Source organism: Ctenopharyngodon idella, chromosome 4 (genome assembly GCF_019924925.1).
Source record: "Ctenopharyngodon idella isolate HZGC_01 chromosome 4, HZGC01, whole genome shotgun sequence".
In the NCBI taxonomy this organism is placed as follows: Eukaryota; Metazoa; Chordata; class Actinopteri; order Cypriniformes; family Xenocyprididae; genus Ctenopharyngodon; species Ctenopharyngodon idella.
In genome coordinates, this window is record NC_067223.1 from 16,422,825 (window position 1) to 16,450,475 (window position 27,651).

General features: G+C 37.1%; 1 protein-coding gene across 2 annotated transcripts; it reads right to left on the reverse strand.

The window, feature by feature from the left end:
- Positions 1 to 1,629: 1,629 nt before the first annotated feature.
- Positions 1,630 to 26,579, reverse strand: slc38a4 (solute carrier family 38 member 4). Of its 2 annotated transcripts, none has more exons than XM_051890814.1 (16): positions 26,561 to 26,579; positions 14,445 to 14,592; positions 14,157 to 14,250; positions 13,957 to 14,072; positions 11,485 to 11,558; positions 11,312 to 11,404; positions 10,828 to 10,909; positions 10,663 to 10,745; positions 10,517 to 10,575; positions 10,092 to 10,361; positions 9,884 to 9,963; positions 9,674 to 9,774; positions 9,409 to 9,533; positions 4,560 to 4,704; positions 4,358 to 4,455; positions 1,630 to 4,234 (listed from the first exon to the last, which is right to left on the reverse strand). In XM_051890814.1, exons 2-16 carry the CDS (start codon positions 14,549 to 14,551, stop codon positions 4,130 to 4,132), a joined length of 1,632 nt encoding a protein of 543 aa, XP_051746774.1. In that variant the 5' UTR covers positions 14,552 to 14,592; positions 26,561 to 26,579; the 3' UTR covers positions 1,630 to 4,129. The 2 variants fall into 2 exon arrangements, with proteins under 2 accessions (XP_051746774.1, XP_051746773.1); XM_051890813.1 differs by lacking the exon at positions 26,561 to 26,579 and adding an exon at positions 19,200 to 19,361.
- Between the last annotated feature and the right edge of the window lie 1,072 nt (positions 26,580 to 27,651).

Here is a 27,651-nt window from a genome sequence, read left to right on the forward strand (position 1 = left end):
TAAAAACATTTCATTAGTTGAAATGAAATAAACATTAACTGAAATAAAGGAATATATAGTAAAAAATTTAGCTTATTTTATTTCAGCTATAGATCGATATAGATCTATTTAAAATAAAACAATAACTAATAAAAATGACAAAAACACAATAAAATTACTAAAACTTTAACTAAAATTGCAATAAAAATGAAATATATAGTATGTAAATATATTGAAAAATATTGATTAAAAACTATAATAGTATCTGTTATACTAAAATAACATCTGATAATCTGATAATACTATAGACATTATAAATCGATCTGAAACAGAAGACTGTTCTTTCATGAAAAAAGCAACAAACATTTACAGACTCAAGTCAATTCAGCACTTTATACAATAGAAACTGTTTAAAAGCAGCTTATAAGCAGGAAAATAAGAGAATCAATCATTGAAACTTCATCAAATATCAGACAAATTCAAATTCTGCTGTAAAGCAGCAAAGACAATAGAGTCATTACTCAGATCAGTTCAGCTTTGTTGTCCTCTGATGGTGTCGGTGCAGTTAAACTGAGAATACTGCTGGATATTAAGCGTGTTTTTTGACTCAAATGAGCATCATACTGATGTACAGTGATACAGACTGTAAGAGCGGCAGAGAGGCCAGATGTGCTTGTGTGGTGGTCTTATGTAACCAGCTGTTGACATGATTCACACTGAGCCTGTGACCTGCATCCTGACTGAGAACACACGCACACACACACACACACGCACACTCAGTGCTGCATTAAACATGAGCTCGAGATCACGTGTGTGTGTATGTATCGGATCAGGTGTTGTACGTTTGAAGAACATGACACATCAGCTTTTTGTTGCCCTGTAGTTTAAAGGTGTGTTTGTGTATGAAATTAAAGAAATATGACTCATCACACACACACACACACACACACACACACACACACACACACACACACACAGCCTGTGTTCAAAAAACATTTAATAAATGGCATCAGACATCATAGTTAAGTCTTCTGATGCTGAGTTTATTGTATAAACAAAAAAACATTATATTGCATTATATGCGGTTACACAAAATCCACTGTGAAAAAAGTCTTTAAATATTTTAAATAAAATTATAGTGATATCATTTAATATATGTTTAAAACTTGTCCAATTATATAAAACATTTTAGAAAAAAAAATACAATTATGTGAGTGATTATCATGAAAACTTAAAAATAAAAAATTAGACATTACATTTAGCTTAAAGAAAATTATTATTTTTTAGGGCTAAAATATTATTTTCATAATATAATTTTTATGATTTTTATGTTACTTGAATGATAATTAAGTACCCCCCCCCCCAAATTTATTATCATAATTATCCTGTTAAAATTAAGAAATAATACATTATATTTAGCTATTTACTTTCATGATAATTAAAGTACATTTTCCCCCAGTTCTCACTATTGTAATTATATAAATGTAACTATTTATACCATAACTAATTTATGAATGCTTTAGTGTGATGAATTACATTATTTGTGTTCTCATTAGCATAATTAATTTATCTCTGATATTTTCTTCGCATCATCATGGCAGCAGAACTACGGTAACACTTTCTCCATCAGTGAAAACACAAAGAAGGACGTCGTTTCACATTTCTTTATTTTTCATGTTACATAATATGGAAACAGCTTCAGTGATACAAAAATCCCTCAGTGACGTGGCAGCTCACGATTGGTCGAGCCGCAGGAGGTCGCAGTCGATTGGCTGTGGATTATAATGGCAGTTTGTAAGCGGACGAGGTTTCACCTCTGTTTCTCTACAGCCAGAGAAGTACTGGGATACTGAGTTAATTTCACATTACCAAAATACATGTAAACTGTTACAGTTCGTACATTCAAAGACAATTTTAATAGTCACAGTTTTCCCTGAAGGAAGCGACAGGCACAGAGCTGTAGTAAACACGCTTAAAGTCCACATGAAATGGCATTCGCAACACATTTTACTTCCAAAGTCAACTTTAACTAATAGGACCTTATTGTAAAGTGTTACCAATTTCATGTCGACTTTAAAACACATATAACTTGCTCATACAGATATGCGGTTTGCAGAGGTAAACAGTGGAAGACAAATACTGCTGATGGTTTTCAAACGTTACATGTGACCAAACATTCATCTGTGAGTCTCTCTGTACCATTTCGGCTGCAAACTAATCAAGTAACATACAAAAAAATAAACACGCAACTCCATTCTTCAGTCATAAAAACCATGGAGAAGGAACAATAGAAATACAATGGCTTTTCTACAAATTTACAAAAGAAATAGGCATGATGGCACCAACATCTAAAATATAATACTAAAACTCTACTGGTGAACATCTGATGTTTCGTCCCTTCCAGCGTCCATCAATGACCCAAAAGAAAAAATACTATTTACAAACCATATACAACGTCCAAAAAGACCATGTTTGTGATTTAAAACATGCAAAAATATCATACCATTTCATTTGAAATATCTGCTTTATGAGTAAGTAGATCACCAAAGGATCTTTAAATATTGTCCACTTTGGCTGAACCAGCGCACGCAGAAACCTGTTTCAGCACGCCACTGTCTCGCTTCTGTAAACTTCGTTGTTTTTCTCCAGCAAGGCAGTGTAGTCAGATAGCAAAGGCACAATCTTGGGTTGACAGTACAAGCTGATTTGCTCACGAATCACGTTCTGTTTAAAGAGGACCTGTTATGCTCTTTTACTAAGTGTTGATGTTGTTTTTGGGCTCTACTAGAACAGGTTTTAATGCTTGAATGTTGATTATTTTCCTCATATTCTCCATTGTTGCAGCTCCTCTCTTCCTAGTCTATCAGTAACGCTCTGTTTAGTTCCTGTCTCTATGAAGCCTCTCCTTCTGAAAAGCACAATGTGCTCTGATTGGTCGGCTGAAGCAGTGTGTTGTGATTGGTCGAGCGCTTCAAGCGTGTTTGGGAAATGTCCCGCCCCTTACCATAACCGGCAGTTTCAACACTCTACTAACTAACTCAACAAGGCCCTGCCCCTTTATTCTGCATATAAATTATTTAAATGAGGAATATTTTGATGTGTTTGTTCTCGGAAAAATACTCAAGACTACAATGGAGGCGTTTTCATGCTCAAACAGCAACATTACACACTAAAGAAATATGAAGTGAACATGTAAAAAAGCATAATAGGTCCCCTTAAGGTCAGGTCAGGGCCTGCGTGTGACTTAACTGTAATTAATGAGTCACAAACATCTACATAATCTTCTCATAAAAACGCAGCACTGCCCGTTTGGCGTGGCATACGGCAGTTCAATCATCTCAACGGTAGTAGCGATGGAAAAAAGCACGTAAGGAGATCGAGAGTGCAAGAAATTCTTCATGAGACCCAACATTCAGTTTAGTCACTGAGCTTAAAGACGTTAAAATCCTCTAAATGAAGAGAATCGAGTCAAAAATCTCAATGACTGGTTCAGCTGTGAGGATCTGGTTTTATGCAGCAGTTTGAGAGGAAAAAGCAGAGCTTTTGTGGACTGACTGTTCGCGCAACCTTTTGGTACAAAAATTTGATAATTGGACCTTTTCCCCCTCTCAAAGAGGAAATATGATTCAAACGATAATATTTAACAAAAAGTTCACTCAAAAATGAAAATTATCATCATTTAATTGCCTTCAAGTCTTTTTTTGTCAGCTTTTCCTCACAAAAACATGACTGAAATTTCATCTTTGAGTGAACTATTCCTTTAAAAAACACAACAAACTAACTATCAGTGACCAATAAAGTCAGCTAATGAAGTCAAACATGATTATGAAAACTTTGCTGGCATGTCTTGATAAAAATCCAGAAGTGCTTATATGATGAACCCTGCTGCCCAACTCTCTCTCTCCATCTTTCACATTCACGTCACAATGACCGACCGACTAACCATGTCCTCCATGAATTCACCTTCACATCTATCTGAGAATCCCGAACGCAGCGATCCGAGTGCTGAGAAAACACATAGGAGAACTTAAAACAACAAGCGAGGGCTGAGAGGGAGAGAGAGGCAGAGGCACAGAGTTCAGTGAGAACTGAAGGTCCATGTTGTGAGATGATCTCTGGGATGAAGCGGCTTCAGGCGACTGATGATGGGTTAGTGAGCACCTTTAGAGCCGGGCGGGTTGTGGATCCAGTCCAAGGTGATGAGAGACAAACTGCCGATCATGAAGAAGACGCCAACCACCAGGAAAATGGCTGCCTGTTAATATAATATAATATAATATATGAAGATGGCAACCACCAGGATGTGATTGATGATTTTATATTTTAGGTGCCGACCACATATATATATATATATATATATATATAAATCTGTACTTACAGATATTTTCTGAGGAGATCTGAATGGTAAACTCTTGACCAGCCGCAGGTAAAATGCCGCCGGCAGGATGAAGATGAGCATGGTGGCCGCAGATGAACCTACAAGAGGAAGAGCAGGAATCATTATGTGTGTGTCACAGTTTCTCTCAAGTGGGAAAAGAGGCCACATCTACTAACAAGTGTTGTCTGGACAAACTACTGACCGATGAAGCCAAAGATGTCTCTGATGGTGGGGACGAAGATCACTAGGAGGTTGTTGAAGGCCAGTATGGCAGCAGCGATGAGGAAGTGTCGTATCCAGCTGAACTCTTTTTCTGCGAAACACAGCGTGGTGACTGATGAACGAATCTGCAAACAAACAAACAAACAAATTGTTAATTCATACATTTTTTTAATCAAACCACACAATTTCTTTTAAAATACTGAGCAAAAAGGATATAAACACATTTATATAGTACAAAGATGTGTTTAAAGATGTAAAAAGCACATTAAAAATAATTAATATAATATAAAAATATATAAATGTATCACATTCATTGTTAAATTAAAATAATATATATTAAAAAGTTTTAATAAATTAGATATATATTTTTTACATTTATTGTATGCATATATATCTGAATCTAGCATCTTGAAATGCTAAAGCTGCAGAGAATCAAACCAAATCAAACGACATTCAGTTCCAGAACAACCGTCCGGCGGCTTTACAGAGGATTCCAAACAAATGAAAAGAAAACAACTTCGTACATGAACATGATTTTCTATTTAGATTTAATGGAATTCCTTTGAGAACTAATATTACTGTTATGAACTTCTTCGAGCGCTGCAAACACACACACAGAAGTCTGAATGGACCCGGAGCAGGTGAGTGAATTATCTGAGCGCAGGTCACAGGACCCAAACTGATCCGCTCAGAGCATGAGAACAGCTCACACTGGGGCAAAGTTCATCACACACACACACACACATGGGCGGAGCTGGAGACGGATTACCAGTGTAACCGTGTGGTAGAGTTGCATCAGCCAGCAGCAGCAGGAAGCATCTGACAGAGTTTGACACGGATCACTTTTAGTTTATGTTACGCTTTTCTATACACTAGTACTGTTGAAATTTGACTAAATTAAATTTAGCCTTCTTGTAAATACACCTGCATCTGACTGGCACAGAAAGGCAGCGTCTCAGTATGAACTCAGTATGATCTAAGGTTGCAATTACACTGCAAAAAATGATTTTTTTACTCAGTATTTTTGTCTTGTTTTCCAGTGCAAATATCTAAACATTCTTAAAGCAAGATACATTTAAAACTTAAAACAAGACAAAAATCTGCCATAGGGGTCAGAAATATGAACTTAATTCAAGAGGAAAACCAGAATATTTTTCTGACCCCACTGGCAAATATTTGTTCTTGTTTTATGCATAAATTCACTTAATTTTGAGGATTTTTTTTTTTTTTGTTTCAGAAAACAAGACTTACATTTACTTAAAATCTCAAGTAAATGTATCTTGGTTTATTAAAGTTTATGTATTTTAGTAAAAAAGACAAAAATACAATTAAAAAAACTATATAAAACATTTAAGATTAATACAAGACAAAAATTCTAATATATATATATATAAATTAAAAAAATGTATATATATATATAAATAATGTAACAAAATGTAAAAAAAAATTAATACAAATAAATAAAAAATTAAGTGTATTAAAATATAGTGTATTAATATATATTCATTAGTAATATATTACAAATTATACATATTTTTAAAATATAAAATCCTTTAAAAACAAAAGTAGATACATTTTTATACTTTAACAATAAATATTGTATGGATGCAAGTAGCAAATATACCTGCAAATAAAAACTATAACAGCAAAAATAATGATGATATGGGTGGTTGCTACTGTAATAAATATAATGCTAGACAGGGATAATACACATAATTTAAGTATTTTTTTTAGTAGCAACATGTAAGAAAGTTGATTAATGGAGTTCTCAGTTATGGTTTAATAACTACAGGTTGGTTCGTCTGTAGACTCTCAAAGTAACACATCGTTACAGAATCAGACAGCAGACGGAGTCGGTAAAATCACAATAGCGTTGCATAACCGTCTCTGATCAGAAAGTCCTTAACACAGTGACGCTGCTTTGTGACTCTTACATAAAGCCGAGGTTTCTAGCCGTCACCTGGGTGCGACATTTCTGTTCGCTGCCCGTCCGACTGCTCAAAGTATTCGGCATCTGCCGGCGAGCGCATCTGGAGCCCTGCGCTGACCGCAGGACCCAACGTGTGACATTTTCCCAGTGACCCTCCTGCTCGACTCCTGTCTGAGAGTTACCGTAAGGACTAAGGCAGTGGTGGACGCTCACTTCTCTTCTGTTTAACCCTTACGATATTCTTTTTCCCTGAAAATGCTAGTTAATGTTATCGCATTGGACTAAAACGTACTGGCTTTGCTCACACAGGGTGTAACGACTTTCCCCTAAACATTTTTTTGAGACGAAAATCATATTAGAATGATTTCTGAAGGATCATGTGACACTGAAGACTGGAGTAATGATGCTGAAAATTCAGCTTTGATCACAGGAATACATTACAGTTTACAATATATTCACATAGAAAAGAGCTGTTTTAAATTAGAATAATATTTCACTGTTTTTACTGTATTTTTGATCAAGTAAATGCAGCTTTGCTGAGCAGAAGAGACTCATTCAGAAACATTAAAAAATCTTACCAATCCCAAACTTTAGTGTATATCATTAAATACTGCTCTTAATCACTGGTTTCAACACAGTATTTTGTGTTATTAGTTATAATAGTATATATAGAGATATATTATAGTGGTATCTGGTGTATATTTACACGTTCATGTTCAAATCTGTCATCCTGAGGTCATTGTTTTTTGTGCCGCAGAAATAGGCTACTTCTGCTTTTTAAAAACACTATAATCTAAGAAATGTCTAAGAGATTTTGTGGCCCTAAATAGCTTCAGTGCCTGCTGTTTGTCGTGTAGATAACTACATTTTCAGCCTCAGTGTTGTTTAATTACTTTAAATGAGCAGCTTAACATGCTAGTTTCAAAGAAACGACTCTGAAAATAGTCCCTGAGCTCACAAACACAGAGGAAGCTCAAGAGATCAGTCATCAGCCACAAAACCAGATGTGGAACAACAACACAAACCACCCTCCAGATGAAACCCACCGTGGGTTCTGGTGGAAAACCAGCGCCGCCACTTCACACACGTGAGAAACGCTGTAACCTCAATATTAGGATTGTAAGGGTCGTGCTGTATGGAGCTGTAGTGTTACTCTCAGTCAGATATGTTCCTCAGGAGAAGCGAGACTATGTGGGCATCCATGGCCTCATTGAAACAAGCATTTGATACATGTGAAACTGGAGCTGAACAGCCTCATGGTCCTTTATAAGGACACAGAGCAGCACACCTGTCATTGCTCATGTGACTAATGTGCCTTGATTCAAAGTACTGTATGTGATTTTTTGGAGCAGTATGAATGGGATATCACTCCAAGAGCTGTCCTGAGGAGTCTCTGACAGGCCTGGAGTCGTAACAGAGCTTATAAGAGCGTGTTTTAGCCAATCAGAAACACCCATGGCCTTCCAAACATTGTGCACGTTTGAATTTGCTATTATGTATTTGAAGGGAGGGTTTGGAGAAAGGAAAGTATAAACACAAAAATGTTTAAAAAATGCTAGTGTCATCGCTCTGGCCTCATTAGACTCCATGATGAGACACGTTTATGCCTCATTCACATCGGCCGTCCGTCTTATTTCTGTTAGTAGTGGTGTCTGTGCGTCTGACTCAAGGTCTCCGTGGCCCTCAGACAAAACAAAAGAAATCCTCCCACAAAGGCTGTGACATTTAAGAGCAACTTGAAGGCCAAGAACTCCTTAGAAACACGAAATGTCACATCTCACAAACTCTACAACCCCTGATCTAAACCTCATCTAACCAGACCACAGACCTCAGCTGAACTGCACTTGAGCGACTGCACATGTGTGCATGTTATTTGATGTTAAAGCTGTTTTACTAATAAAAATACAAGCGTGTAGCATGGGGCGGTAGTGACAGGCAGGTTTCATTTTTATGCAGCTTTTGAGTTACTATTTTAAACAAAGCAATCAAATAATACCAGCTAGACCTGAAAAACCAGATACTTCAATCCTGAATGAAATCCTCATCTGAGCTGTTCTGTGTGTTTATAGCGACTCAAGTGGTCACATGCTGTAACTGCACTCTTTGCAAGGTCACCGCACTGCATCAGGTAATATTCCATTCCCTTCGCTCGCCCCGCCCTCACTGTGTGTGTGTGTGAGACAGAGAGAAGGAGAGAGAGAGAGAGAGAGAGAGAGGGCGGGGCTTGTAAACAGAGAAAAAGAAGCTCTCAGACGCCCTCTGCTGTCACATGACAGAAACATATATATATATATATATATATATATATATATATATATATTTATTTTATATAAAACTAATAATATATTTATTACAAAAATATATATTAAATAATATATAATATAAATTATAAAGTTTATATATATATATATATATATATATATATATATATAGAAATGTATATATGTATATATATAAAATATTATATATTAATTAATGTTATATAATTTAATATATTATAAATATATTATATAGTTAATAATATATATTATCCATTTAAATAATAATTCTAAAGTTTATATATATATATATATTTATAATACAATATTCACATTTCTTGTATATAAAACTAATATATATATTAAACATTATATATTAAGTAATATTATATAACATATAATATATATTATTTATTTTTAACATTAAATTATATATATTATATATTTAAATAATAATAATAATTGTAAAGTTTATTGGTGCATTATGTTTTTAATTTCTGAGCTATTGTTTTTAAGAGCAGGGCCCTCTGGTGGATATTTACAGCACTGCAGGCCCCAACAGGAGGATAGTAATAAATAAAAAAGCATTAAAATGGCATCAAAGGCATGTTTGCATGCAGACAGTGTGTTTTGGTACTCACAGGGAACAGCACAATAGGAACGGTGAGCGTTACTGCCGTCAGCACTGCCAAACGCACCATCAGAAGCCACGTATCAAACTTGTAGACCTTCGTGAAGGTGTGAAGCAGCTCTGCCTCGACATGATCTGACAGAGAGAGAGAGAGAGAGAGAGAGAGAGAGAGAGAGAGATTGTTATGGTAACAAGAAACAAACATTCTTGACTGGAATGTTTGATGGCGTAAGAGTGTTTAAGGTGTGTTTGAAAAGAGTGTGTTTGTTACGCACCATAAAACGTCAGGTAGCCGAACAGGGCGGAGAGCAGATACATCACCAGCATAGCTAAGATGGACAGGTTTGACACCCTCTGCATCTTCTTCCGAGAGCGACTGCAGTTGACGAAAACAGAAACGGTTCATATAAGACCTGAGAGGTTCTGGGTAGGAAGATACCACATGTGATTCAATATTAGCTGTTTTTTAATGTGTTTTTCCTCACTCTTTGAGTTCACTGTAGATGGGCAGAACTTCAGGATGACACACGAATGCAAAGGCGAGGATGGGAACGGTGTAAGCAGTCTGAAAGACAAAAATAATGAACACCATGAAGCTCTTTTCACACTCACACATACACACACACACACACACACACAGTATCTTCTGAACATGCACTAGTCTGACGAGCTCAATCATCACATCCTACACACCTGTGAATTGAACACAAAGTATTTGGGTGTGCACATGTCCTCGTGATCGTCGGGGTGGGGCGTGAACTCGACCGCGCTGTGGATGTCGTGGGCTGCCGCGTGAGGGTCCAGATGAGGTCCGTTCACCACCCCTTCAGAGATATACGCCAGTGCCGAGGCGTTCTGCAGCGTGTACAGACCCAGAGCGTCCGAGCCGTTTATACTCATGTTCGACTCGTGCTGGTAGAAGAACGGAAGAGGGCAGGGGAGGATCGTCTTCTTATAGATCAGCTGAGAAACAAAACCAACATACAAGAGAGTGTTACGAAACAATGCACAGATACAAATGTTGTAATACCATATAAGACACTCCGCCTTGCTATTAAAAATTCATATTAAAAGGTACATAAAGAGTAAAAGAGTGTCAGGCTTCTCAGTAAACGCACCACGCCCAGGAAGAACACCATACAGGACAGAGAGAAGCCGCTGGTGTATCCAAGATACCCTGTGAGACGAGAACCGAGTGAGATACACGCTTCCTGACATCACAAACACAAACACAAGCTCTCTGACACCTAAAACAAGGTCTTACCGAGGTTTTTCAGCATGGACAGCGGGAGAATGATGCCGATGGACACCAACACCACCACGTAATTCCCGTTCAGGTACCATTCGCTGCACAAGAACAGGAGGATTATTATCATTATGCTTTCATCTACTGTTATATAGACACAAACTGAGGCACATGACGACTTACCCAGAGCTCTCCTCCAGCCCGAGAAAAGCCCGTATCACCTCTGGCAGCTCGTATTTGACTATGAACAGGTAGCTGGACATGGCTGAGCACAAAGAGAACACATTAATGTCATATCACTTGTGCAAAAAAAGCTTTTTGCCATCTTACAAAGTCTTGATTTTGTTTTTGGGCTCTACTAAAGCATTATTTCCCCCCCCCATATTCTCCACTGTTGCAGCTCCTCTCTTCCCAGTCTGTCAGTAACGCTCTGTTTAGTTCCTGTCTCTATGAAGCCCTCTTCTGAAAAGCACAATGTGCTCTGATTGGTCGGCTGGAGCAGTGTGTTGTGATTGGTGTTTGGGAAATGTCCCGCCCCTTACCATAACCCGCAGTTTCAACACACTACTAACTAACTCAACCAGGACCCGGCCCCTTTATTCTGCGTATGAATTATTTAAATGAGGAATATTGTGATGTTTTCGTTCTTGGAGGAGAACAACTGTACCTCCTATGTTCTGCAGAGTTATAGATCCAAATGCTGCCATTTTTCCTGGCCATCCAAACGCTCTTTCTCCAAGCTTCTCATAGATCAGTGATCCTGCAGCCAGAGGATATTATTGCATCGACTGCATGTTTCATATACAAATGTGTGTGTTTGCAGTCTCTCGGCAAACTCACCTCCTTCTTTGGCCGTCACGAGTAACAGGTGAACGGAGTACAGCGACAGGATAGCGACTCCCAGCAAAAGGATTCTAGAAAAACATTTGAGAAAAGTCAGAAACTCTTCCAGTAACCTTTAGTAAAACATAAAAAAACCATGAATTAAATACATAGAGCTACCCAGCTAACAGAGAACGTTCTGGCAAGATTCTCACAACGCTCTTCCAGTAACATTAATACAAGTTATCTGGTCTTTAATAATGTTCTCAAAACTGCAACTTTTTAGTTGGATGTTCGTCAAACATTTTTTAAATGTTACTACTTGTTTCAGAACGTTCAGAGAACATTCAAAAGTAACATTCCCATAATGTTTAAAGAATGATAAAATGAAATGTTAAAATGGAATGCTAAGGGAAACGTTCCCTTAACGTTTGAAAAAAAAATATTTTGAACATTGGGAATGTTACAGAGCCCCTCACATGACATGTAGGAAAAAAAATATTTAAAAAAAACTATATTAAAAAAACTATTTAGTTCCCTCGATTTGCTAAATCGTGCACGCGATTTACTAATTCGTTACCTCGATTTATTAAATTGTGCGCACGATTCAGCAAATCAAGGGAACGACATAGTAAATCGTGGGAATGAAATAGTAAATCGCACACACGATTTAGCAAATCGAAGAAACAAAATAGTAAATCATGTGCATGATTTAGCAAATCGAGGGAATGAAATAGTAAATTATGTGCATGATTTAGTAAATCAATGGAACAAATTAGTTTGTTTGTTTATGATTTAACGCCATGCGAGCTACCTCAGCTATATTCATGGCAAGAACAAGATTTTTTTAGAAAAAATTAAGAAAAAATGTAATTACGTTTTTAAATTTGATGGAACGAATTAGTAAATTTTTCGCACGATTTACTTTTTTCTATCATGTCCTGCGCGGGGCTCTGTAGAACATTATCAAAATGTTCTTAGAACACATTTTTGTTAGCTGGGTATTTTACATAGACTCTTCTTGTCTAAGTGGGTGGTTCTTGTCTGAAATAAGATGAAATGTGGACCAGAAAAAAATCTGGTTATGGGGAATGACTGTAAATGTCTTTACTGCAGTATTTGAAAACTTCATCCATACATATCTCTTCTGTAAGATCACATGTTGTTGTGCAATGCTCTAAAATACTCTTGTGTAAGTCAGATCTTCTTCAACACATTCGGGATCATCTTATACTTCCTGTCAAGTAACATGCTGCGACTTTAACTGAGGTTTATTTTTGAAAGGCTTCTAAATGAAGTGCCAGTGCTAATGCTAATGAGCCTCTCAAAATAAGATGAGCAGATTTTTAAAATGGAAACCGGACATTTACTATAGTTCAGTGGTCAAAATACGATTAAAATCACTTTATATATTATATATATAGATTAAAAACAGCATAGATAGATTATAGAGTATTATATAGATATATAGATTAATAACATTCTTATTATCATTTCTGAATGTTACCTGGTTTAAAATGTTTTTTCTTGGTTATATGAACGTTAAGGGAACATTCCGTTTTATAGTTTTTCAAACATTACGTGAACGTAACTTTTGAATGTTCTCTGAACATTCTAAAAAAGTAGTAACATTTTAAAAAAACGTAAGATGAACGTCCAACTAAAGAAAAAATAGGCCATATTTTAGTATTTAAAAAAAAAATATTCCATGAAAGATGTATAATGTTTTTGTGGTAACGTTTTGAGACTTATTAAGATCTTATTAAAGATCAGATAACTTTGGTAACCAGCAGGTTATGTTGGTCAGGCTTTTTTTGCAGTCTATTTTCATCAACGCGCTGTAAAATTACTGTCACATCTAATTCACTCTCAGCTGTAGCTGTAGACAAGATGAATCTTCAGAATTGGTTAATGGTTGGGTCACTCGACACCAGCCTCCTGCGGCTCACCAAACAGAAATAACCGTCTGACATGAGCAGCAGAGAATGAATGAGAGATGCGGGTCGAGCACTGACCGAACGCCGCTCAGGTGACCATTAGTGCTAAAGGTGTGCGTCCGGCGTTTCCTCCTGCTGTGGCGGGTCAGTACGACTGCAGCCGCTCACAGCTGACTGCTGTCAGTCACACACACACATGCTTAAACCCCTCAGTGAACAGCAGATGTGAGCCGTTTGCTAAATATAGCCATATAGTTCATTTGCGATGTGTGCGGTGTACCATGTCACAGACACCAGCTCTGGCCCTGAAAAATCCTGCCGTCCCGACACAGTGTTCGCCAGCACATTCTTTGATAAGATCCTCTAAAGGGTTTCTGAAAGTACCACATTAGCTATATATGTAACAACTAGCACTTTTCTAACATCTGCATTTCAGTAACTCCATTAGGATTGGCTGAAATTTCCATCACCTAATTAATATTCATGAGCCAAGCTGATAAATTCCATTACACGGTCCCTCCCACTTTTCAGATAACAGGGAACAAACACTCACATAAACAGTACGATGCCAGTGTTGGCCATGGCAAAGGACAGTCCCAGAATTCCACTGCCCATGATGGCGTTACTGAGGTTAAAGACGGACATCCCAAATGACGCGTGACCCGGGTGCTGCAAAAAAGGGGGAAAGAGGGTTAATCCACAGCTCAAGAGAGACTATGAATATGCTAATGTGTTTCAGAAATAGAATATTACATATTCTTCATGATATTCTTCATATTTCTTCTTCTTCATCATGCCATTGGTGAGAAACTTCTGACTCTCTGCGTCGTCTTCTTCCAGAAACTGGCTGTAATCAAAAACACAAACACATGATTTCATTCACCATGTTAAAGCATTTCACAGGTTCTCATTTCTTTGCTGTTACATGAGTTTGTCCACATATTGTCATCATTTCCGGTGTCATCAGACTGTGTGTCACAATGTCCTACATCTGGACATTAAACAGCATCAGGGTTAAACACACACAACAGCGACTCTGACCTGTTGATAGTGGCTTTCTCCGAATCGATGGGCTCCGTGTAACGATCATCCACACTGCTCTCATCGTCCGCCTCCGTGCTCACGTTCTTCAGCTCCATACGGTCCATGTCTACAGCCGTGAGGAAGGATTTAGTCTTCGGGAAAAGAACTGGAAACACAACCAGAGAAGTTTGGTTAGAGCTGAAATCTACATCAAAAATCTGGCTAACAACAAATATGTTCCAAATACGTTCCCATTAAGTTATTTAAGAAAACGTTATTTTTGAATGTTCTCTGAACAGTTTTTTTTTTATAAATAATAATATATAAATAATGTTTTTGTGCTAACGTTTTGAGAACAATATTAAAGACAGATAACTTTGAACGAACGTTCTATTAATGTTACTGGAAGAACGTTTCTTCATAACTTTGAGAAAACTTTGCCAGAACGTTCTGAGAATGTTACCTGGGAAGAAGCTCAAATATAAGATCACTACATCATTCCCATGACTTAATTATGACTTTTTAAGTGATAAAGAATGAGTAAATGTGCCTAAACTCTGGCAGGTTAACTATTCCTTAGTTTATGACAAGTGACCATGAACCTATCCTGCTAAACAAGTCAATATAACAACATTCAGAGCCAAATGTATTGACTGAATCCCTGAACTTGTGATAAATCAATCACTATAAACTCAACACAACACAAATCTGACCTGTTCCAGTTTCACCACGGTAAAACACATCCTGATGTTTTTTTTCCCAACAGTTTCAAGGTTGGTTGGATTTAAATTTATTGACACATCAGATTCACAGACTGATTCAACAAACAATACAACATTTATCAATCAGAAAAAAGACTACAAAATATGTATATTTTCTTTTAAAGTATTTGTGGTAAAAATTGGGTCCATTGTACAAAATAAGTCCTGATAAAAACTGGGCAGACCAAAAACATGTTCTTCCAAAAATGGCAAAATAAACCCATACATTTGGTCCATTTTGCCATTTTTATGGACATAACAGTGGATATGGATAGATACGTTCTTTGCCAACTTCTAGTTTTGCTACAGGCACAATAATCCTGGAAAAACACACAATAATAGCAGGACACAAATTGGCCTGTTGGCGGGTTTGAACCTACAGCCTTTAGTTAGCAGCTCAGCTCTTTACCCACTAGCTCAGTGATATTTTATCACTGCAATCGCACGCGTCACTGTTGCTCGATTCAGGATTTATTCCCTGTTGAGTGTTGCTGAAGTTCTCAGTGTTTTGCTCCAGGTCCACATAAAGGATGTGTTTGTTCAATGTTTGGGTTGAGGACTCATGTATCTGTGCGTCTGATCCGCTCCATGACGCATGAGCTCTGGAATCAGCCGCGTTTAGCGCCGGTCCAGCACACACCTGTTATGAGCGCACAACACTCACTGGCCTCAGGTCAGCTATTTCCAGCCCACGTTAGGCACAAACCGTTCTAAAAACCATTTCCAATGAGACGGAGACCATTACATAAGACTCCGATGAGCCAAAACACAGCCAAACCATTCTTGCACCCAATTACCCACAATCCCACCAACACAAAGCCCTCATTGATACGATTCATAAATGTGGCCAGAGAGACTGAGAACTATAGACTCATGGAAAGCTGAAAATATTCCACAGGTCTCATTCCAGCGTACAGTGCTGGGAAGCTTCTCTTGCACACAGATGTGGTACGTTTGCTGGATTCACACATGAGAACAGTTTTACATTGAGTAAACAGTTTTTAATGTGTACTGCGCTGCACCGCAAGACATACAGACTGTGGCTTATTGCTTTTATAAAACATTGGCAACAGCAATAATAAGTATAAACACTTCTGCAATGTAATATACTTCAATAATCCAACTGTCATTGTTTATAGTTGACGAGCCAACGGGGAACGTTCTCAGAACGTTCTGGTAAGGTTCACTCAATGTTATGAGCAAACGTTCTTCCAGTAACGTTAATAGAATGTTCATTCAAAGTTATCTCGTCTTTAAATGATTAGTTCACTTTAAAATGAAAATTACCCCAAGCTTTACTCACCCTCAAGCCATCCTAGGTGTATATGACTCTTCTTTCTGATGAACACAGTCTGAGTTATATATATCATATATAATCATATATATATATATATATTGGATATATATATATATATATATATATATATCCAAGCTTTATAATGGCAGTGAACGGGACCAATGAGTATGAAGCTCAAGAAAGTGCATCCATCCATCATAAACATACTCCACACGGCTCTGAGGGGTTAATAAAGGCCTTCTGAAGCAAAGCGATGCATTTGTGTAAGAAAAGTATCCATATTTAACAAGTTATGAAGTAAAATATCTAGCTTCCGCCACCTTCTGTATTCAACTTAGGAAGAAGGTGTAGGACGTAGCGTAAGCGTTTTGAACTGCAAGAGGCGTTACGCTTTCTTCGTGAGTTGAATACGGAAGACGTTCTGATGGAAGCTAATTATTTTACTTTAAAACTTATTAAATATTGATATTTTTCTTACACAAATGCACCGCTTCGCTTCAGAAGGCCTTTATTAACTCCCCAGAGCCGTGTATGGATGGATACACTTTATGGATGGATACACTTTCTTTAGCTTCATACTTGTTGATCCCGTTCACTGCCATTTTATATAGCTTGGACACGTCTTAATATTTATTAATATAACTCAGATTGTGTTCATCAGAAAGAAGAAGGTCAAATACACCTAGGATGGCTTGAGGCTGAGTAAAGCTTGGAGTAATTTTCATTTCAAAGTGAACTAATCCTCTAATAATGTTAAAACTCGATTTTTTCTGAAACGTTTTAGTTGCACGTTTGTCTAACGTATTTTAAATGCTACTACTTGTTTCAGAACGTTCAGAGAACATTCAAATGTAACGTTCCCATAATGTTTGAACAATGATAAAATGGAATGTTCCCTTAACGTTCGCATAACCAAGAGAAAAAGTTTTTAAAAATTTCAAAACTGTTCAAAGAACATTCAGAAACAACGTTTTCATAACTTAATGGGAACATTAGCAAAACGTTCTTAAAATATATTTTTGTTAGCTGAGGTTGCAACTCGGTGCATTAATATAGAATAAGTGTCACAGGAGTGCGTTTATCTGCATTTTACAACAACGCAGCTCATCCAATCAGAAATTAAGAGTCTGAACTGTCAGTTTTATAATCTTAGGGTGTGTTTACACTTGTAGTTCGGTTCGCTTGATTCGTTTGGTCGGACCAAAAAAAAAAAACATTTAGTCCTGGTCCACTTAGCGTTCAGATTGGCATTTTTATCACCGAACCTTTTAGGGTCTCATCTTCCTGTTTTTGGTTCGTTTACATGTCTTTGGCCCGTGTTGCCTTCATATATCATTCGAAACGCAACAGCGTTCGTTTGGAAGTGGACCGAGACCCATTTTTTCAGGGGTCTCGGTCCGCTTGTTTGGTGCGCACCAGGGTTCAGATGGCATCGGTCACATGTTCAAATGAACCGCACTAACAGAGCAATCGCACAAGGGTTCGTTTTAATCGAACCAAACATGCCAAGTGTGAACGCACCTTTAGTTTGACTGTTTTGCGTTTCATAACATGAAGCTGTTTTTATTCATTCATTTCATATGAATAATCTGATACTTTCACAGAGTTCCAAATTAATGAAGCACCTTTTGCTTGTAAAGAATTTCAGTTACTGGTTTATCAAAAATAGGCATTGCCAGATACATATTTATATTAACATGTTCCTCATTTGTAAGTTGATCTGGATAAAAGCTTCTGCTAAATGAATAAACAGTAGTGTAATAAACATCACCATGATTTAAAATTACTCATACCATGATAGAAGATTTTAGTTCCCTAATCCCTATAGTCTAAACTAAGCATTTAAATACTTTTCACGTAACTTCAGCTGTCAAGAACAAACAATGTTTAACTATGTCTTGTAAAACCAGCCTAACCAGTGAGAAAGCCCAACAGACCCAAAACAAAACTAACTACCACTCCTTAAAAACACTGAGATCTGACACTCTCCTAACACACAAATTTATGTGCATTTCAACACAATAAAACTCTTTTAGATTTACAACCAGAAGCAGAACTAGAACAAGACATACCTCAATTGTTTTTCTTTGACAGCAAAGAAATTAAAAAGAGAACAAATGGAAACCTCAGATGTTTTTCCCATAATCACATGCATCTCCTCTAGATCTTCAGCAGCATTTTGAAGTAACAAAATAAGCAACAAGTAAAATAAACCATTTAAACCAGACTGTTAACATGCAGTCCAAGTGAAACCTGCGTGGAGTGGCTTTAAACTGGCTTACACTGTAAAAAAAAATGATTTTTTAGAAGTTCATTGGAGTAGAAAATACTATTTCAATCTTTCTATTTCAAAATTGACTTCCATAATTCAATTAACTGCCATTTCTATGTAATTAAAAGTGAAATTTACTAGAAATTTCTGAGTGAAAATTGTTTCTACACCGAATTTTTCCCAGTGTAGTTGTTGACAAGCTGTTCTGGTGAATTTCTCCAAGCAGCTGGAGTTGACCTGAGCGTTTTACGACACGAGAAACACTCGACTTCAAAGAGAATGTCTGTGTTTGTGCATTCTTCAACTAACCGGCTGGAGCTGACACAGACCACACACTATAAAACCCCAGCAATGAGCAACCAAATGCAAAAACACACACTTTTAACAGATCTCCTCTGACTTTAACCTGGTTATAATCTATTAATAGTGGTCTAGTTACTCACAATGAGAGCCAGTCAGACGATGGACACTTGATGTGCTGACAGAACACGGATGAGCTTCGTTTTTAGCCCTGGAGGTGAGTGGCAGCTTTAAAGAGCATTGGGAGGGCCCATGTCAGCCAATCAGGATGCTCCAATTGTCAAGTACTCCACGTGAAGCTCCGCCTCCTCTCCCCTCCACCTGCGTCACTGAAGGGCACACAGGCTTCCAGAAATGAGTTTGAGATAAGGCGAGGCGTTGCATCAACTTCTGTTTGCACTGGGGCAAGAATCTGGGGTCGCTCGTCCTCACGGACGCAGATATTGAAGACTTGCTCTGGAGCGCCAACCAGCAGCCACCAGTCTGCATTCGCTACTGATGGCGTGTGCAAACACACATACAGACCCACACATTCTGGGGTCACTGATCAAAAACTCAGAGATGAACAGAAACTTAATTCAAATCGGATCAGAAACTCTGAAGCCACAATCAGACCGACTACTGGCAGGTATCGGCCACTTGAAAGAATAAAAGACGTGCTACATCTACAGTTAATGGTGAATTTTGTAAATATTGCGTAAAGTTCTAGATATATCAGATACCAGCACTCTAGATCTCTAGATATCAATATTGGCCATTAAAAAATCCATTAAAATACTGACCACCAATATACATCGAAGTTGTAAAGATTAGCCTACTGAAGTACGTTTTATAAGAATTTTCTACTTTTTTTCCTACTTCAAGCTCAATTCAAAGTTACTTCCCTTTTCTTTGTAATTGTTTGTGAAATTTACTAGCAATTTCTGAGCAAAAATTGTTTCTTGCACCAAATGTTTCCAGTGTAGAATTAGTCTTTTAACAGCTGCTCTTATCCAAAGTTGTAAACTTAAAACTGGCTAAATCACCAGTCAAATCACCTTTATTTATATAACGCTTTATACAATAGATCTAACCAACAACCTTCTGACTACCAGTCTTGAGCTTTAACCAATGCAGCACATCACCTTACACAAATAATCCCAGTCGACCAATCCAATCATCCAATATGATGCATTTTGCTACCCACAAAAAAAAGGACAAATTATTGACATTCACCAATAATCAGTCCAATAATCAATCAACTGCGTCTGAATGTCGTCACATATTATTGACTAGTCTTAGTAAAAAGTCAATTCTTACTGTCTTGATGCAGGTGCTCCAATCTCAAGGAGAAAGAGTCTTCCTGTGCCGAGAGGCCTTTCCTTATACGGAGACACTTCAACACTCTCAACACCACCAGCCAATCAGCAGCTCTGGCTCAAGGGTCAAACACACAATGTTCCACAGAAACACAACACCTCAACATCACACTCAGTATTATAATGTAATAATAAAAACTTGCTAATTTTCTTTTAACTTTACGGGGGGGAAAACTCTAAATAAATCCAAATATCTTGCCCTCAAACAAACCAACACTTTGACAGAGTCTGAAATAACTACTTCTCCCAGCGCCCCAAAAATTAACCCATATTTACTTATTATTTAGACACCATTTCTTATCACCAACAAAAATGTACCCTAAGCCAGCGTTTCCAACCTTGTTTCTGGAGGCACACCAACAGTACAGTCTTCAAACTCTTCCTAATGGAGCTTTTTGTAAATCTAGCAACGTTTTTTATATTTTCATTTTTAATAAAATTAATGTAGATTTATAACACTGTAATTTGTGTTATATTACCTTGGCACTCAATTTTAGAAAACTAGTTAGTGTTTCTAATACAACAGCTGATGGAGTGACGGCAATTTGACATCTTTTTCTTCTCTGACCAACAAAATCCATTTTTTTTTACTCTTTTGAAAAGTCTTATGTAATAATGCTATTGTTGATTTACTTCTTTTGCAATTGGGGCAAATAAGATCGCATGTTTCCATTCACCTCTACAGACGTTCGCCAACAATAGCTGGGTTTCCACCCAAACGTGACGCGAATCTTTTCAAAGTTCGCAAAAAACAAAAAAAACCCAAACAAATGCGAATTAGGTGCATGTCCATCAAGTTGTTCGAGCAGATGGCATTGGTAACCTAGTAACAAACAGTAAATAAAAAACCATCAGTGGAAACAGCCGATTAGTCACAAGGGTTTAATGTTCGTTACGTCAGAATTTATTCGGCAAATGTGTTTCCATCTCCCATTATTCACATTAACTATTTTTCGCACAAGTCAAAAACCACCTCAAGCAAGCGTAAAAACTTTTTTTGCAAATTAAGGGATTTTTTCCCCCCGAAATTTGGTGTTTCCATCACTCGTTTCTGATGCGATACTTCAAAATGTGCATAAACACAGGGTGATGTAAACATAACTTATGACGGCTTCCACTTCTGATAATCCTGAAATGTGAAAAAGGTCCATCAAACACATCTGATTCAACTCATCGGCTCGTTAGTAGAGACTCCAAGACCCGAAATAGACGAGTCAGATAAGGGAGACATCCAAATTGTGTACTGCTGGTGTGCTTCCAGGAATAGGGTTGGGAAACACGGCCTTGAACACTCGTGGTGGCTTCTGGGACACACTATCTTGGAGCACCATGCAATAGAAACAAAGCTGTCATAGAAACAGAGGAATGATGCGAGAGATGCCACACTGGGAAGCAACGTTCCACACTCCCGTCCGAAACCACCAAGCAAAAACAAGACAAACTGTCCCAAACAACATATGATTTTTGCCTGTGAGATTCAGTTCTCAAACCTGCGCAATGAACCTACACGGTCTCAGTGCTATTATTTCACCGAGCTCTTGCAGCAGGACTCATGTTCTCCTTCAGCTCTAAGATTATCTAGCCCGACCCTGCGTACGGCTCTAGATTACATTACACAAATATATCAACCAGCAGAGACAGACGGCAGGAACCTCCACCAGTGCTTTACCTTTACTCCATAAAATCTGAAACCTGACTCTCGTACTTGTATTTTCGACATTATATACATTTAATCAATATTTATTGATTTGTGAATAGCAGTGAAGTGATGTAACTGACGCTGGCAGGTCACATGATGATGACAACATGGTGAATGAATTTAATAGGTCCATATTACATTCATACTTCACACATTCAATACAGAACATACTTTTTTTAGCAGTCACAAAGAAAGTATTTATTCAACACAAGTACCTACTCAAGAGAGTATGTGATTTCGGACACAGCCCCAGTTATGATTCAACACAAATGTGAACCTGGACCACAAAACCAGTCATAAGGGTCATTTTCATCATCTGAAAGCTGAATAAATAAGCTTTCCATTGATGTATGGTTTGTTAGGACAATATTTGGCAGAGATACAACTATTTGAAAATCTGGAATCAGAGTGCAAAAAAAAAAAAAAATCAAAATATTTAGAAAATCGCCTTTAAAGTTGTCCAAATGAAGTCCTTAGCAATGCATATCCACTCACAAAAATACATTTTGGATATATTTACGGTAGGAAATTTACTAAATATCTTCATGGAACATGATCTTTACTTACTATCCTAATGATTTTTGGCATAAAAGAAAAATCAATAATTTTGACCCATACAGTGTATTGTTGGCTATTGCTACAAATATACCCGTGCGACTTATGACTGGTTTTGTGGTCGAGGGTCACAAATCCTAAATAAATTTGTTGATGCATTACATGCTAATGGTTGGAATATCAAAAATGAATGACCAACTTTTGCCCAATTAGACAAATTCAGGGATAATCCATGAAAAAGAACTCAATTCAGTACTCACAAGCGTGCGAGTACTGAATTGAGTTCTCTTTCTCATCTTGTGCTTTAAACGGAAAAATACACACAACAAAAGTATGTCAAAATCCTTAGCGCTGAGCTCTGGACTGTAAGGCATGAGTATATGAAGATACTAAAACTTTAACATCACGGTTTTCTGTAAAGCTGCTTTGAAACAATGTTGTGATGAGCAGGGCGGGCGAGAGCCGTGAGAGAACTGCGCGTTGCACCGGTCTCGAATCTCTCACGGCTCTCACTCGCCCTGCTCGTCACAAATGTGTATTGTGAAAAACACTAAATAAATTTGACTTTTTTAATATGTGTTTGACAAACTTCAAAATAACAAAAAATCTAGTTGTCTTAAAAGTTAAAGCACCATTATCAATGAACTCAAAATCAGATGAAAAAGCATTACAATCCTTAATCACAAGGTTCAGGCAATATAAATATAAATGTTAATGCAAATTTGAGCTGTTGGTGGCGCTAGACGGTTTCAGATAAAGACCCCAAATTTGCCAATAAAGCAGATGAGACGTTCCTCCATCAGTGTGCCAATTTTCACATCTTTTTAATCATACAGTCTCTGGACTGCAATGGATTACCAACCAGCAAAATGGAAGAAAAAAAGAAAGAAAAAGAAAATATATCGTTACAGACCTTTGGTGCTTGACCTTTACAAAAACTGCTCTCCAAATATAAAATGAATGGCAAGTATAAAACCCTGACAACGAGTTTCAAAAGTCTATTTTCTAGTTGTTATGTCCTTGGTTTCATCTCTCTGCCCAACATCTTATCAGTCTATCGATTTGCTCATTGCTTGTGACATCAGTGACAGACAGAGCAGAACACATAATGGACTGACCTGAGCTGCTCGTGCTGAAAATAATGAAAGATGAGGCTGAATGACGACAGAAATCCGATTCTTTACAGAAGCTGAGAAAGAATCTGAGCACACTGTTCCCATAATGAAAGTATTCAACTTCTGCTTGTTGAGGGGAGTGTGATGTTACTTTACTAAGTGATCAGATGCATGATTTTTTCCAAGCAGAACCAAACCATATTGTGAAGATTGACTCTTTTAATGCAAAGCAGTAAGAAATCACCTGGGAACCACCCAGAACCCCCTAGCATTGTGCTAACAACCACTAAATAACCATATATTAACGTCATGGCAACCAACCAGAACACTGTAGGGTTGTGGTGAGCTTTTCATGGGCAGTCATGTGTCATAACAATGATCAGAATTATCATAAACATGAAATTTGATCATAACGTCCATTTTAAGCTGCCAATTAGTCGACACTGGAAAGGCGAAGTTCTGTGTGTTCTGATCTGGCCCGGTATGACAGAAACATTGTGTTTGTTCTCTGAGGTTATTTCAGTCTTTGAGTTAGCGCCAAAATTACAGTTGGGTCCAAGAACCAGCTATAATTTTGAACCGCTTTCATTATTGGAAAAATACTGAACCCAATGACTGCCATGACAATAAACCATTCATTATTTGAATTTTCAACAAATGCAACTACGTTGCGATTGTTGTGATATAAATTACCATATTTTCTGGAATAAAATTAGATTTTATCATCTGAAAAGTGCTGCGAGATTCCGAGGCGTATATTACGCAATTAACGTCAAGCAAGCAAAACGTGCAAAGGATGAACACTAAAATTATTACATAAATAAAACTACACCTAAAATAAACTTAAATGTCAATATTTAAAAAACAAAACAAAAACTAATAACATGACACAATACATAATGAAATGATAAATCAAACTAAAATTAACATAAAAACTAAAAATATATATAAAAAAAAGCTAATTAAAAAATGTATAAAACTACAATAAAAACTAAAATAACACACAATTGGATTTTAATTTGTAGGGGTTTTTTTGCATTTCCAAGACTGCTTTAAGTTTATAATAAATGTTGTTTATAATGAATGCCATGATTTTATACTTATATTTTTAATTTCTGTTCTGAATAGTAAAGTAAAGAATTTGTTGCAGAGGTGAAATAAAATACACATTTATAGTGTTTATAATGTTTGTAAATGTTTAGTTTTACTTAACGGTATTTTACATTATTTCTAAATGTAATCTGACACAACTTACCTGTGTTTTTGTGTGTGTGACTCACAGTCATGTGTGACTTATTTTCTGGAAAATACAGTCATTCAGGTGATATAAGATATCACCTCCATCTCACAGAGTCTAGTTTTGTGTACATTATCTGAAATGATTGACGGCTAGCGTTCATCTCTGACCGAAACCTAACAAACAGGTTACTACGGTTCACAGAATCATGACATTGCACAGTCACTGTTTAAATTTACTTTCACCAACTGTACTATGCTGGGCCTCAAACAAACTGGCGTTAATGTCCAAAAAGTTCAGGAATATGACTACTTGACGGATATATTGCATAGTCAGTTCTCTGATGATCATAAACCGTTTTTTGCCATCTAAAAGGTCCAAAACCTTTCAAGATAATGACAACAAACACATCTATGTTAGTCATAATTGGTCCATGATGTTCTGTACTGTTAAAACATGTTTTGCATCACATGTTCGTGGTTAAAAGAAAATCAAACTAGCAAACACAATGAACCTATTATGCAACTGAACAGCTTTCATTAGGTGTTAAAGTGTAAAATACATGCAATGCCAGAAATTCATTGTTGTGCTCATGAATTATTAAAGGTCCAATCACTGTGGAAGTGCAATGCATGTGTGTGAGTGAGTATTGGTGGGCGGATCACACATTACAGAATGTTCTGGATTAGCATAAACTCAATACAACTGCAACACATGGAGTCTAAGATCACTCATTATCACTCTTTTGCATTCGTACTTTACCAGTTTAGTGTTTAAACGTAGTTTGCAAACAAGACAGTGGACTTGCTTAAAAAAAAAACTGCTCGTAAATACTCATCAGCATAAAAATTAATAAGAACAATATTTTTCTCTGGAAACAAATGCATAGGTTCCTCTTCTAAAGCTCCAGTTTAGATGCTGCTTCCTCATTGCACTCATGCACAAACAACGAGATGCATCAAACAAACGTTTATTCCTGACACAAACGTCGTAAAATTATGAATAAAACATTTTATGCTGTTAAACACTTAACTGAGCTTTGTGTGCATGCTTTAATGCTGCTGCAGGTTTGATGGACTGATGCACGAGCTTTGCGCGCGCCAAACAACCGCTTTGTGTGCGTGAAACCAACACAACACTGTTCATCAAAATATTCAAAACACACGTTTAAAGCACAGTGTTTTTTTCCGGAAATGTATCGTTCAAATACGATCTATAATGTTTAAAACGTGTTGCTTTAACGTTTGCAAGCGCCTATGGAAACAGCTTCAGTAACTTAGGTAGGTGATTTGCGCAAAATATTACACGCAAACGTTATTTTTGTCGTTAGGAGCCTTGAAACAATTTTTTAAAACATTAATATAATCTTTAGTGCTCATTCTATGATTTAAAAACAATTCAGAGCCGTTTCTTTTACATCTAGTGATGCTTTTAATTTGATCTTGCATAAACGGACTAGTGATGTTGCAAAGGTGCAACATCATCAATCTTTCACTTTCATTCTGGTAATAAATGTGTGTCTGTGTGTGTATGAACCCACCTGGATCCTGAAGGAATCAGCGCAAATCTCGCAGGATGAAGAGAAACTGGCGTCGCTCCTCGAGATCAAACCCGTTTTACTGGGAGGAGCGCGTGGAAATTTCCACCATGTGATGGCAAACCCTCCACGAGCATCAAATTACACCAACAACACACACAGTAATGGACGGGGGTCTCTTCCAGAGAAGGTCATTCATCCTGAGGGGCTACACGAGTGTGAACGTGAGATCATGCTGGTCCTCGAGGCTGTTTGGGGTGTTTTTGTTCTGTCACGGATTTATTTTATTTTATTTTATTTTATTTTATTTTATTTTATTTTATTTTATCCAACCTCGCATGTCGTTTTTTTGCTTTGCTTTAATTATTTATTAAATTATTTGATTTTAGTTTATTTTATACATAACTATAATGTCCTTTTGTTATTTTTATTACAGTCGCAGCTAACAGGAAACGTTCTGGCAAGCTTCTCTCAAAGTTATAAACAAACATTCTTCCAGTAACATTAATAGAACGTTCGTTCAAAGTTATCTGGTCTTTAAAGGTAGGGTAGGCAATGTTTTTCATAAACTCTTTTTGTTGTACTGGTTGAAACTTTCTTTGCAATCAATAATAGAAGTGGTCTAAATATTAAAAAAATGTACATATATCTTTGTTGGAAGTCTCAGGACCAAAAAATGTTCGTCCAATCATTGCATGTCCTACCTGCCTGTCAACCTATGTAATTACATACTTCTGCGCAGACATCACACGTCATCAGCACGTTCCATATATTTGATGCAGAGTTGTAGACAGACAGTCACCAAGTGCCACAAACAAACAGCAGCCATTTTACCGTTCCTCCTGAACCAAAACAACAAAATTATGCTGCGGTCACTCCATGTCATAACCGTAATTATGAGATTGCAACCTGTGATGTTCTACCCAGAGCTGTTCACGTCCTCACACTTGGATTTATGCGTTTTTATGTTAACACTATCAATGCCGAAATGAATCTGCAGCAGTCAGGTGGTACAACTAGGGCTCTGTAAGTTGTTTACGTTCATTATGTGCTGAGACATGAGGTAATTTAACACCATCTCTCGTGGCGCTTTG

Bases quoted from the DNA above. Each gene is read 5' to 3' on its own strand.
- slc38a4 (XM_051890814.1), bottom strand. From the start codon at position 14,551: ATGGACCGTATGGAGCTGAAGAACGTGAGCACGGAGGCGGACGATGAG. The intron at 10,362-10,516 runs GTGCGTTTACTG...TTTGTTTCTCAG, and splicing joins TGGTGTTCTTCCTGGGCGTG to CTGATCTATAAGAAGACGAT. The intron at 9,534-9,673 runs GTGCGTAACAAA...TCTCTCTGTCAG, and splicing joins CGGCTACCTGACGTTTTATG to ATCATGTCGAGGCAGAGCTG.